This window comes from Manihot esculenta, chromosome 4, assembly GCF_001659605.2.
Source record: "Manihot esculenta cultivar AM560-2 chromosome 4, M.esculenta_v8, whole genome shotgun sequence".
Classification (NCBI taxonomy): domain Eukaryota; kingdom Viridiplantae; phylum Streptophyta; class Magnoliopsida; order Malpighiales; family Euphorbiaceae; genus Manihot; species Manihot esculenta.
This window is the reverse complement of record NC_035164.2, coordinates 30,876,755-30,888,024: the sequence shown is the minus strand read 5'-3', so window position 1 is coordinate 30,888,024 and position 11,270 is coordinate 30,876,755. Positions and strand designations below refer to the sequence as shown.

The window sequence follows — 11,270 nt, the reverse complement described above, 5'->3', positions numbered from 1 at the left end:
AACACTAGCAAAACTTGATGCAAATCTAATAATAGCTCTCATAATAAAGGATAAATTTATAATAAGACACCGAGAAATTAAAAATAAATATTTATATTCTATTTCGATGATGGGCGAGTTAACCTAAACTCGGAGAGAAGCGTTTTTTGTCTATTTATATTGAATAATAAAAAAAAATGACAAATCTTTAAATTAAAAAAATTAATTAAAAAAAAAAGTTTTTGTTCGATAAATTTAAAAAAGTAAAGAGAAAGTTAACTTAAAAACTGATGAATGACACATTTATTTTTTTCTAAAATAAATTTATTAATCTATAAAAATTAAATAAATATAAAATAATTCTGCTATATAATTTACGTACCATCTCATTAACCGATTTTCTAATAAAAGAGAAATTAATATTCAAACAGACACATTCATTAATTTTAACATAATTTACAAGTTGAAAATAATTTATTTATATGTATCAAAACCATTGTTACCAAATAGTCTGATAAACAAAGCTATCTAATTTACTAACAGTATTTTAAAAAAATACCATTGATTCCGATGGTGGAAGTTACTTTATCTCAGCGAGTCCCTGCTCGTGATTTTTTGTTTGTATAGTTTTATTTTCGAATTTTGAATTTTTGTGAGAAGTTGTAGATTGAAGATCTGATTTGGATTTTTCTGAGTTATATTTTCTTTCTAATCTTTGATAGTCAGCGATTATGTTGTTGAGGTTTGTTTGTAAGTGGATCTTCCTTTGATTCGGTGGAGTTTTGCTGCATGTATTGTGATGGTAGTGGCTCCAAAGTATGATCGGTTAGCTTTCTCTAGACCGTAGAGTGGTTGATCAATGAGTAACCCTAATCTTGATTCGGTTTTCTTGCTTTTGTTTAAAGCTTTTGGGTGTTTTCAGAGGAGTTTAATTTACTAGACAATATCTGGCGGCTTATGGTTGATGTAGTGGTAGCCTGGTTGGTGGTAGTATGTGAAACTGGAAAAAATGCAATATTTGATCTACTTTGTCAGTTGTTTTATAGTGTTCAATTTTTAATTTTGAGTTCAATTAGTAGGTTTTATTTTTTATGAACCGATATATTTTGATTTTTTTTTGGTCAAGTTTATAAACTCATTTCGTTGTGATTTGCCATATTTTAAGGCCTGCAGATTAAAAAAAAATATATATATTAATATGTTGTATTTAACCAAAACTCTAACCAAAACTCTCAAAGGACTATCTACAGGAGGGTTATATAAAACGTAATTAAAAGCCTAAAGACCAGTTCAAATTCAAGAGATAGAGACCAAAATCAAAAGAGCAAACCAAAGAAAAATAAATAACTTAAACCAACCAAAAAATAAAATTAAACTATATCAATAAACCTACATGAAAACTTAGATGACTGACTGAACACTAATTTCACTAAATACTATCACTACAATTCTAATGATTTATGTCGATATTCCAGTACAGTCGACCAAACAGAAGCGTCCATAACATCAAAACAATAAATAAAAGAAGGCAACCAAACTCCACTCAAAAAGAAAAAGAAACAAAGCCAAAAGTAAAGCAACATAATATACAAAGAACAGACGTTCAAAATAAAGTAAGAGCACGGATCATCCAAATAGCACCACAAAAGAAAAAATGTTACAGAACTTAGTCTAATGGTATTTGGGAGTGGAGCTCGCTAGATGTATTTAGTCTAATGGCATTTGGGAGTGGAGCTCGCTGGATGTATCGGCGCAGTCTCGAAATTTTAATAAAATGCAATCAGATGCAGAAGACCCTCCTTGAAGTCAAATGAAACCTTCAAAATAAATTAGGTTCCATAAGTAAACTCTCGCAAAAGAAATACAAAATAAAATAAAATAAATAAAATCAAGCCACTCACAATTATTAAAAGAAATTAACAGTGAAAATCTCAAAAATAAAATATACAACTATAAATCTTTCTCCTACTAAAAACATAAAGGGAAATAAAATAATATCGAAATACAACCGCTACATACAAAGATACTCAGAAAACTGAAATAAAGTAGAAGACTCTTGTCGAACGTAAGCCCAATCCGTTCTCCGATTCTTCTTTCTACTCGCCTTGCGTGTCTCTTTTCTCAATGAATTTAAGATACCATTAACCGTTTTTTCTTATGTATATTCAAAATTTCATATATACATATATAACTTGTAAAAGTTTGCCCGTTTAATTTAAAATGGTTGTTCAAAAATCACCAAATGGAATCATACTAAAAAAAAGGGCAACTTCTGCAGCATCCACGTGGAGATAGATTATTAACTAATATTGAGAGGAGAGTTTTACATAGTCAGTGGACTGTTTGGTAAATAATAAAATATCAAAAAATTATTATCCAATCTCTATTTTTTTAAGAAAATTATTAATTCATTTCTTACTTCTAAATCATTCAACAACATCTTTTTATTTTGTAAATTAAATTCTTTAATTACTTTATTAAATATTAATTATTGTATTTTGATTTTAGTAAAAAATTATATAATATAAATATTTATACAAACTAAATGATATATATAATGAAAATTATAGATTAAACTGTTATTAGAAGAGTTTTAATAAAATGAGTTTATAATAAAAATGAATTTCATGAAAAATAGATATGGTAGTAATTTTTTAAATAGATTTATATTTTTTAATTAAAAAAAGACAAGGAAAATAGTTTGTCCTGAAACAAAGGATCATTGTCTTAACACTACTCCTATTTTTCTCAATAAAATTAAAAATTTGTTTTGAAGAGAAATTGTCTCTCTCTTCTCATGTTGATGAGGAGGTGAGAAGGGGAAAAACGCCTTCAATAGCGCAATTTTCCTCTATTCATTTTCTCTCTTTTTAGTTACCAGAACAACTTAATCTCTATTTCTCATGAAAATTATTTGTTTTTTCTCTGCAAACAAACAAAATTTACCCAATCAATCAAAAAATTTCAGATTTTTTTTCAAATAAGTCGGTTCCAGGAAAAAAATATATATAAAAAAGAGGAGGAAACAATACAACCTATCCTCGTTTTTTACCCTTGTAAAAAATTTGAAAAATATCTCTTTCGCTTTCGCTATCTCTTCCTGTAGCTGCTTTTTATATTTACCATTGATTCATTGAACGAGGGGAAACAAGTACAGCCTTCTCGTCTTCCTCCTCGTCCTTTTTCCTCTTCTTTTTCCACAGCTTTTTTTGGGCTATATAAATGTTCGCGTCTCTGTCTAGAATCTGCAGGTTAAGATCTGCAATCAGATGCTTCAAACCTCTCTGATACCAGGTCAGGTTTCTTATTTCTCTGCGATTCTTTTTTTTTTTTTTTTTTTTTTTGCTTTATCATGAGTTTGTGGAGATCTTTGTTCATTTTCTTTTTGTGAGGGATTGATTTGATTGCCGTTTTAGCTATAGTTTTTAGATCTTAAGTCTATTAAGGGTTCTTAGTCGTTGTGGCTAAATCTTATGAAATTTTGGTTGCAGATTTGGTGATTTCAACTGGGTTGGCAATATTTTTTTACTAGGGTTTCCTCGTGAAATTGGAATTCTTAATTTGATTAGAGGCCTGGGATTGAGCAATTTTGTTTCTTTTATTTCGTTCCTCTTTTTCGAGTCCAAGGAATGTCGCTGTTGCTAAAAGGCGATTCTATCCAGATTCGCGAGGTGTGGGATGACAATCTTGAAGAAGAATTTGCTCTTCTCCGTGAAATTGTTGATGATTATCCATATATAGCGATGGACACGGAATTCCCAGGCATTGTGTTGCGCCCTGTAGGCAATTTTAAGAATAGCAATGAATATCATTATCAAACCTTGAAGGATAATGTTGACATGTTGAAGTTAATTCAATTGGGTCTGACATTTTCAGATGAGCAAGGGAATTTACCCACATGTGGAACTGATAAATATTGCATTTGGCAGTTCAACTTTCGTGAATTCAACGTGAATGAGGATGTTTTTGCAAATGATTCAATTGAACTCTTGCGCCAGAGTGGGATTGATTTCAAGAAGAATAATGAGAAGGGTATTGATGCAAAGAAATTTGGTGAGCTCTTGATGTCTTCAGGGATTGTGTTGAATGATAGTGTGCACTGGGTAACTTTCCACAGTGGCTATGATTTTGGCTACTTGCTTAAGCTCTTGACATGCCAGAATTTGCCCGACACACAAGTAGGGTTCTTTAACTTGATCAAGATGTATTTTCCAACCCTGTATGATATAAAGCATTTGATGAAGTTCTGCAATAGCCTTCATGGGGGCTTGAACAAACTAGCCGAGTTGTTGGAAGTGGAGAGAGTTGGGATATGCCATCAGGCAGGTTCAGATAGTTTGCTCACAGCCTGTACTTTCAGGAAACTAAAAGAGAATTTCTTTAGTGGCTCCTTGGAAAAGTATGCTGGTGTGTTGTATGGTTTAGGTGTTGAAAATGGAGTGAATACTAATTGATTATGAAAAATTAAAAAAAATTATGATTAGAAAGGTGCTCATTCAAATGTATGTGTGATGAGCACCACAATTTATGTACACTTTTGTCTTCAAATTTTCATGTTTTATGAATATTTTCATATTTTTGTTGTTCTTTTGTTTTTGTGACAACTATCAATTTCTCTGGTATGTTAGTCATATTTTAGTGTCTTCCAATTTTTCAACTAATTCATTTAGTCTCAACTTAAATGGTGAATATAAAATATGTAGAGCAAATGATAATACAGCCTGTTTCTCAGTACAAACAACAAATTTTTCTGCAAGAAGTATTAATGCAGCTTTCTAGACATGCTAAATTTTTCTCTAGGGCTGTGTTTCTTGTTAATCTTTCCATTGATTATAGAACTCAATTCTCTTTTGTCTCTACACATCTTTCTCTTTATCTGCATATGTTAAGTCTTTGCGGATGCATTAGGCGTACCTCTCTTCTAAATTGTTATTAACTGCTACTGCTGGATGCTGCATTTCACTTCAGATGCTGTGAAGTGTTAATGAATGGATTTAGCTTCACATAACGTGAGAACACTTTGGTATTTGATGCTATATGGATTTGGTGCTTCTTTATAGTGATGGACATTGGAATGAACAATCTACATGAAGCTAAATCTTTCTGTAGTCTCTTTCTTTTCTCTTGTGAGGAAGTTGCTATTTTAGTCTGAGTAATTTGAAAATTCCAGGCTTTGATGGCTTTAGTATTTGAATTGGTAGTCAAATAACAATGGCTATACAAGGATAGATCAATTTGTTTTTCTTTTGTGATTGATATCTTATTTTCATTTGTTTTTTATATTTATAACTTAACCCAATGTTTTAGTTGGTTCTTTGTCATTATGATGACACTTATTGTGTAAGGCTAGACTTCTTTGGCATTTGGGATTATTCATTCTCATAGACTGCACCACTGAATGACTTGAAAATTGATCACTCTTCAGGTATTTTGACATTTCTTTGTAATATTTTATGACTTACCACAGAGTTCAATATTTATTGTTACTCAAGGAGTTTTTTAGTTATTGGTTTCAGTATCCCTTGTACTTAATCTCTATCTACACTTTAAAAATGCAGACTGGCTAATAGTATTTATTGTAATTTTTATTGATTATACGAATGCTAATGTCCACACTACGATTGCTGTGTAAATATTGTTATTGGTCCGGAAGTCTCAGTGTTTCATCTTAAGTCTTAACCTGTTACCCTTATTTGAAAATCTGAATTGACCTTCCTCTTTCTCTTAAAATTTATTTATTTTGAAAATGACGGAAGAAGAAGTTCCATGGTTTTTATTGAAAATATTCAGAAGAAATTTAGTTTCATAATAAACACATACTGAAGTTGCTGGCCTAGAGTATTATTTAAGAGGACTGCACTCCTTAATGACTTGAATACCAAGATTCTGAGTTGAAAACTAATTGTTTCTCTCATTTTCTTTTCACATTCCTTCCAATTTTGTCCGTCTTGTGTCATAAAATTGAGGGAATATGTTGGTATAGGATGAATTTGTAATCTGTGCTATATGTCCTAAATGGATTGTGATGGTTATTTATCAAGGTATTTTTTCTTCTTAAAAAGACAATTTCTGTGAATCTTGGAGCTGTTTGGTTAAACAATGTCATCATTATAATAGTACTCTTGAATGTTTTGTTGATTGGAGGTAATTTGCATTAATCCTTGATGATCTTGCTTGACTCTTGAAAGATGATTCAATAGTTACAGGTGGGAAAGAAGAATTATGCTCCTCTATAATTTGAAGGTGATATATATAAGAGAGTAAGCATCATTACCATCTTCCTGCTTTTCCAACCTCCTGCTGGTGTTATTAATGGTGGCCTTATTCTCATAAGGCTCCAATCCGAATGTCTATGCAAGTAAAGAGGTGGTAATCTTCAACGGGTGTATGTTTTGTCCCAAGAGCAAGGCTTTAAAAAGGTGCACCTTATTTATTTTCAACTTTGATTAGAACTTCCATGACGAAAGACATTATAACTACATATGGAATTTATTGATATGCTAGAACTTGGTGGTGGTGCATTAAGAAGTCATTGGAGTCAGGGTTGCGAATGATAAAATATCGTCGGAATCTCATCACACAATCACAATATCACGGACAGCTCATATTTCTATTTTCAATATTCTTTCTCTTTTAATTCATTTTCTCGTACCTTGATTTGAAGCTTCTCTTATTTCCTCTCATCGTTCCTGCTGTTGGATTCTTATGTTTATAAATTATATATTGTCCTATGTTGCTTTTAAAACCACTAACAACTACCATGTGGGTTTTTTTATTTCAGACTTTTTGAGATTGCATTTTATTTATTTATTATTTATTTTTTTAGGAAGACAATGACATTGCTGCTTAGGTTTTCTAGTTCTTGAATTTTGCCTTTTTCTAAACATAAAAAGGGCTAACATGTTATTTAGGCCCTTTATAACTCATCTAATATTGCTACCCCCTTTTTCTAGCAACACTAACATTGCCGTTTGAGTTTGTGTTGGAGTTTGTTTTTAGAATGTCTAGAATTCGGATTGTCTTATTTTTAAACAAGTCCTTATAGTGTTTTGAAAATTATTGTTCAGGCGTGAAGTTTATATTCGTTGTATATATTCTACGTTATTACTTTTTTAAATTTGGTTATTTTCACAATTTCACTTAAATGGAGCTACATTTATGATTTTTTTTTCTGTAATTATAGTTTTTTATTAAAATTTATTTTTCTGAGCCTCACCTTATTTAGACATGCATATGTATTTCGCTCATAGGCTATAAACCCCCTTTTTGTCTTAATACCCCTTCTGGCTCAATAACATTGTATCATGAATGTGCATAGGCGTACATAAATATTCACTATAGATAATGCCAATGAAATAGATTTAAGCTCACTCTTTGAGAAGTTGTAAGTATTGGAAATGCAGGCACGGTAATAACCAAGTTCCGAGGTAAATTTTTCTTTTCGATTGATCTATGTATATATGTTAATCCAGGTGCTAGTTGATTTTGTTTAGACTGATTATTAGAGTGTCCATAAGTTTTTCTTGACAATGTATAATTCTGGACTTTGTTTCTGTTTGTAATTAATTCCAGGATCTTTGTTGGAGAGTTGATGCTAATTCTTCTGAGGTATCTCTACTATCACCATTCTTTTGCATTTTCCATTGGGCTTTGTTCATCAATAGAACAGAAGCTTCAAAAAGCTTAAAATGGACTTGTCTAGTTCTGGTTTTGAAGTTGTTCATCTGGGAAAGCCTTGCACTTCTCTCCCCTTGTGTTTTCTCATTGTAATTCTCGTAAGATGTGCAGAGGTGTAAGTGAAGGAGAAGTTTGTAATTACTTTGTATCCAATTGCTCACTGGTTGAATGATTATGCTTAGGTTGCTTCCAATTCACTTATGCATTTAAGCAAATTTACTTTGTATCCAATTATCAAAAATTTCATCTTATGTTTCTCATCCGTGCAAATATCCTCCTCATCAACTAGTTTTAAAACAATAAAAAACCAACTTTAATAAAATATAGACTTAATAATAATTACAAGTGCCGTAAATCTTAAATATTTCAAGATATTTCCCTCTCAGAAAAAAATAAATCAAAGAGATAACTTTGTGTGATGGATAATGTGATCTATGAGAATTTAATTCGTTTAATGTAATTCTTATTTCAAGTAATAAAATTCTGATATTATGAAATTCATTTAAATATGTAAATTTCATATGAAAAAATTATTTTTAAGGTAAAATTTCAAAATAAATCTCAAAATGAATATTTTTTTTATTAAAAAAAAATCTATACGTTTTAACTTTTAGAATTGGTATTCACAGACAGATATAATGTAATATTAAATGCATCTCAATAAATTTTCAAATTCTACTTTTCAATCCCATTTCTCAATTTTTTTTTTTAAAAAGACTTTTAAAATTGGGCCACTGGAGAATTAGGCCCATGAGAAAAGTTCCCAAGTCCCCGCAGGCAACGACATTAAAAGCCGAAGACTACACTCAAAACCCTAATCTCTTCAACTGAAACTTACAAGACTCGGCCACGAGCCACCTCCTCTCCCTCTTCCTCATTCTCTCTACGCTTTAATTCTATATTTCCAGGAGTGAAAATGTCCGGGTAAGTTTTCTGAATATTTTGCTGCTTTTGTTGCCGTTTTTGGAGAATTTCTGGTTTATTGATTTGAATCTGTTACTTGAGCCAGTGAGGAGGGTACCGTCGCCGTTGAGACCCCGTCTCAGCCTCTTGGCGAGGCCATGGACTTGATGACTGCATTGCAGCTAGTTCTCAGAAAATCTTTGGCTCATGGTGGGCTTGTTCGAGGTCTTCACGAAGGTGCAAAAGTGATCGAGAAACATGCTGCCCAGCTCTGTGTATTGGCTGAGGACTGCAATCAGCCTGACTATATTAAGCTTGTGAAAGGGCTTTGTGCTGATCATGGTGTTGGCCTCTTAACGGTTCCCAGTGCCAAGACTCTTGGAGAATGGGTTGGAGTGAGTATCTGTCCATTTTGATTTTCTTTCTTGAAATCGTTTCAAATACGCTAAATTGAAATCTGCACTGGGTGTTATTTTATTTTTATGCATTGAATCTGAAATTTGTTCTAATGGTAGAACTTATTATGAGGTAGCTAGAATCTTAAAGTAATGTGTTGATTAGTTTGTTTATCAAACATTTAGTTTACTAATATAAGCACATGATGAAAAAATATGTTGCATATGGTTTCGTGAAGATTGATATTTTATTTTATTCATTTTTTAGTCTTGTATTTTGAAAATATATTAGTGGGTTGAAAGATCTCTGAAGAAGAACAGAAAATTCAGTAAATACTTAGCATCTCGGTTCAATCGGTGCAACATTTGACTGTAACAGTATATCTATGGGTTAATAACCAAAACCATAAACATATGTTGCTTAGTCTCAAAGATTCTATGTTGCTAAATGTATAGCTGTGAGATGCATGGATATAAGCATAAGATGGAAGTCAATTGGATGCTGGATGCAACTAATGTATTCCAGGGGTTTCTTTTTATATCTCAAAAAGAACTATTACCGGGAGATGTTTATATTATTCAGCTATCTATTTTTTTTTCTTCCAAATCATGCGCTTTCTCTAAGTTATGAATTGTTTGTTCTTGTTGATGTTTCTATGTTGTTGCAGTACACTTCCCTTGAATTTTCTTTATTTTCTCAATCTAGTTAGGCTTTGTACATTATTCTTAAACACCATCCATTGACATTTCTTGGGTCGATATTTCAGTTGTGCAAGATTGATCCCGAGGGCAAGGCCAGGAAGGTAGTTGGTTGTTCTTGCGCTGTAGTTCAGGTGCAGTTCTATTTCTAAAGCTTTATGTTTATACCAGACCATCTCTTGATTGAGTTAATTGCTTTCACTTTTTCCAAAATTATATATAACGGTTAATTGTTTTGCAGGATTACGGTGAGGAGAGTGAAGGTCTTAATGTTGTCCAGCAACATGTCAAGTCTCACTGAGTAGCAATGAATCTGTTATACCCTGGGCTTAATTAAAAGTTAATATGTAGAGACCTTTTGTTTTCATATATCCTTTGGGGTTTCTGAGTGCTTGCTAATTGCAGGTGCTTGCATTTGAGTTGTTTCTTATCATTGTGGTTTAACGTTTTTCTTGATGTATGACATGCGGAATTAGAACCTTTTTGGGTTTGAAATTGAACACAATGCATGATTGTTTAGATGTATGATTTTAAGGGTTCGTTTTATATATTGACATGGAATCACCGTCCAGACTATGTTTAGATCCTTTATTAGGTTGTTTAACATGGGAAGTTCTATGTTGGTTGGGCCAGGGTTTACCAAATTAGGAAGGTATTTGGTTTAGATTATTAGTTCAAGTTACCATTTAAATTTAAGTGTTTAGTTAATGTGTTTAAAATTACTAAAAATGATATTAAATGAGGTGGTGGTGAAATTTCAAAATTGAGGTAAAAATGCTTGGTCAAACTAGCTACAAGTATAATGGTCAAGTATCAAAAGTAAATAGTAATTTTAAATATTATAAATAAATAAGCTCATTTTTGGAGCTTGTAGTAAGTTGGTTTAACAAATATGGCAGTGCAGATTAATGGATTCCTATAGCCGTTGGTGCAGGTAATTTACAAGGTTTACATTCTAAAACAAAAAGATAATGTTTCTCAAAAACAAAAGTTACAGGAATAGGATTTCAATTTCTCGTATGCTACTACCCAGGGTTAAACATGTGGGTTATTTGGGATCATGTTTGTTAAAATAAGAGTATTGTTAGTAAAAGATCACAAGTTTACATTTAATCATAAAAATTTTAATTTAATTTTGGATGATTGAACTCAAAATTTTAAATTTATTATAGTTATAATTAATTTCTAAAATAATTTATTAAACTAAATAAAATTTAAAACTTTACGTTTAAATATGATTATAAATAAAATTTTTAATATTATAATTATTGTTAATTTTTAAAATAATTTTAATTAATTTAAAATTAATGTAATTATCATATCATGGATTATCTTTTTACTTCTTTAAATATTAGTTAAATCTATTATATTAATTTTTTAACTAATTATTATATATTTTAAAAGTATTTAAATTTCTAGATATAGTTTTAAATTAGAAATTTTAAAGATTAAATTTGAGATTAGAATAATAAAAATTAAGTGTTTTTAAAAGTATATGATTTATTAGATATAAGGGTTAAAGAATTAAAATAATAAGAGTAATACTTTTAGAGTACTAATTCTTTTAAAAAAAAAATACATGCCTTACTCATTATTATTTGAAGAATTGATTATAAT

General features: G+C 30.9%; 2 protein-coding genes across 2 annotated transcripts; both read left to right on the top strand.

Moving 5' to 3' along the window:
• The first annotated feature begins 3,071 nt into the window (after positions 1-3,071).
• Positions 3,072-4,566, top strand: LOC110613701 (probable CCR4-associated factor 1 homolog 7). Its single transcript, XM_021754939.2, has 2 exons — positions 3,072-3,273; positions 3,471-4,566. Exon 2 carries the CDS (start codon positions 3,609-3,611, stop codon positions 4,431-4,433), a length of 825 nt encoding a protein of 274 aa, XP_021610631.1. The 5' UTR covers positions 3,072-3,273; positions 3,471-3,608; the 3' UTR covers positions 4,434-4,566.
• A 3,854-nt stretch (positions 4,567-8,420) lies between these two features.
• Positions 8,421-10,178, top strand: LOC110613022 (40S ribosomal protein S12). Its single transcript, XM_021753924.2, has 4 exons — positions 8,421-8,580; positions 8,666-8,954; positions 9,722-9,787; positions 9,895-10,178. Exons 1-4 carry the CDS (start codon positions 8,573-8,575, stop codon positions 9,952-9,954), a joined length of 423 nt encoding a protein of 140 aa, XP_021609616.1. The 5' UTR covers positions 8,421-8,572; the 3' UTR covers positions 9,955-10,178.
• The last annotated feature ends 1,092 nt before the right edge of the window (positions 10,179-11,270 follow it).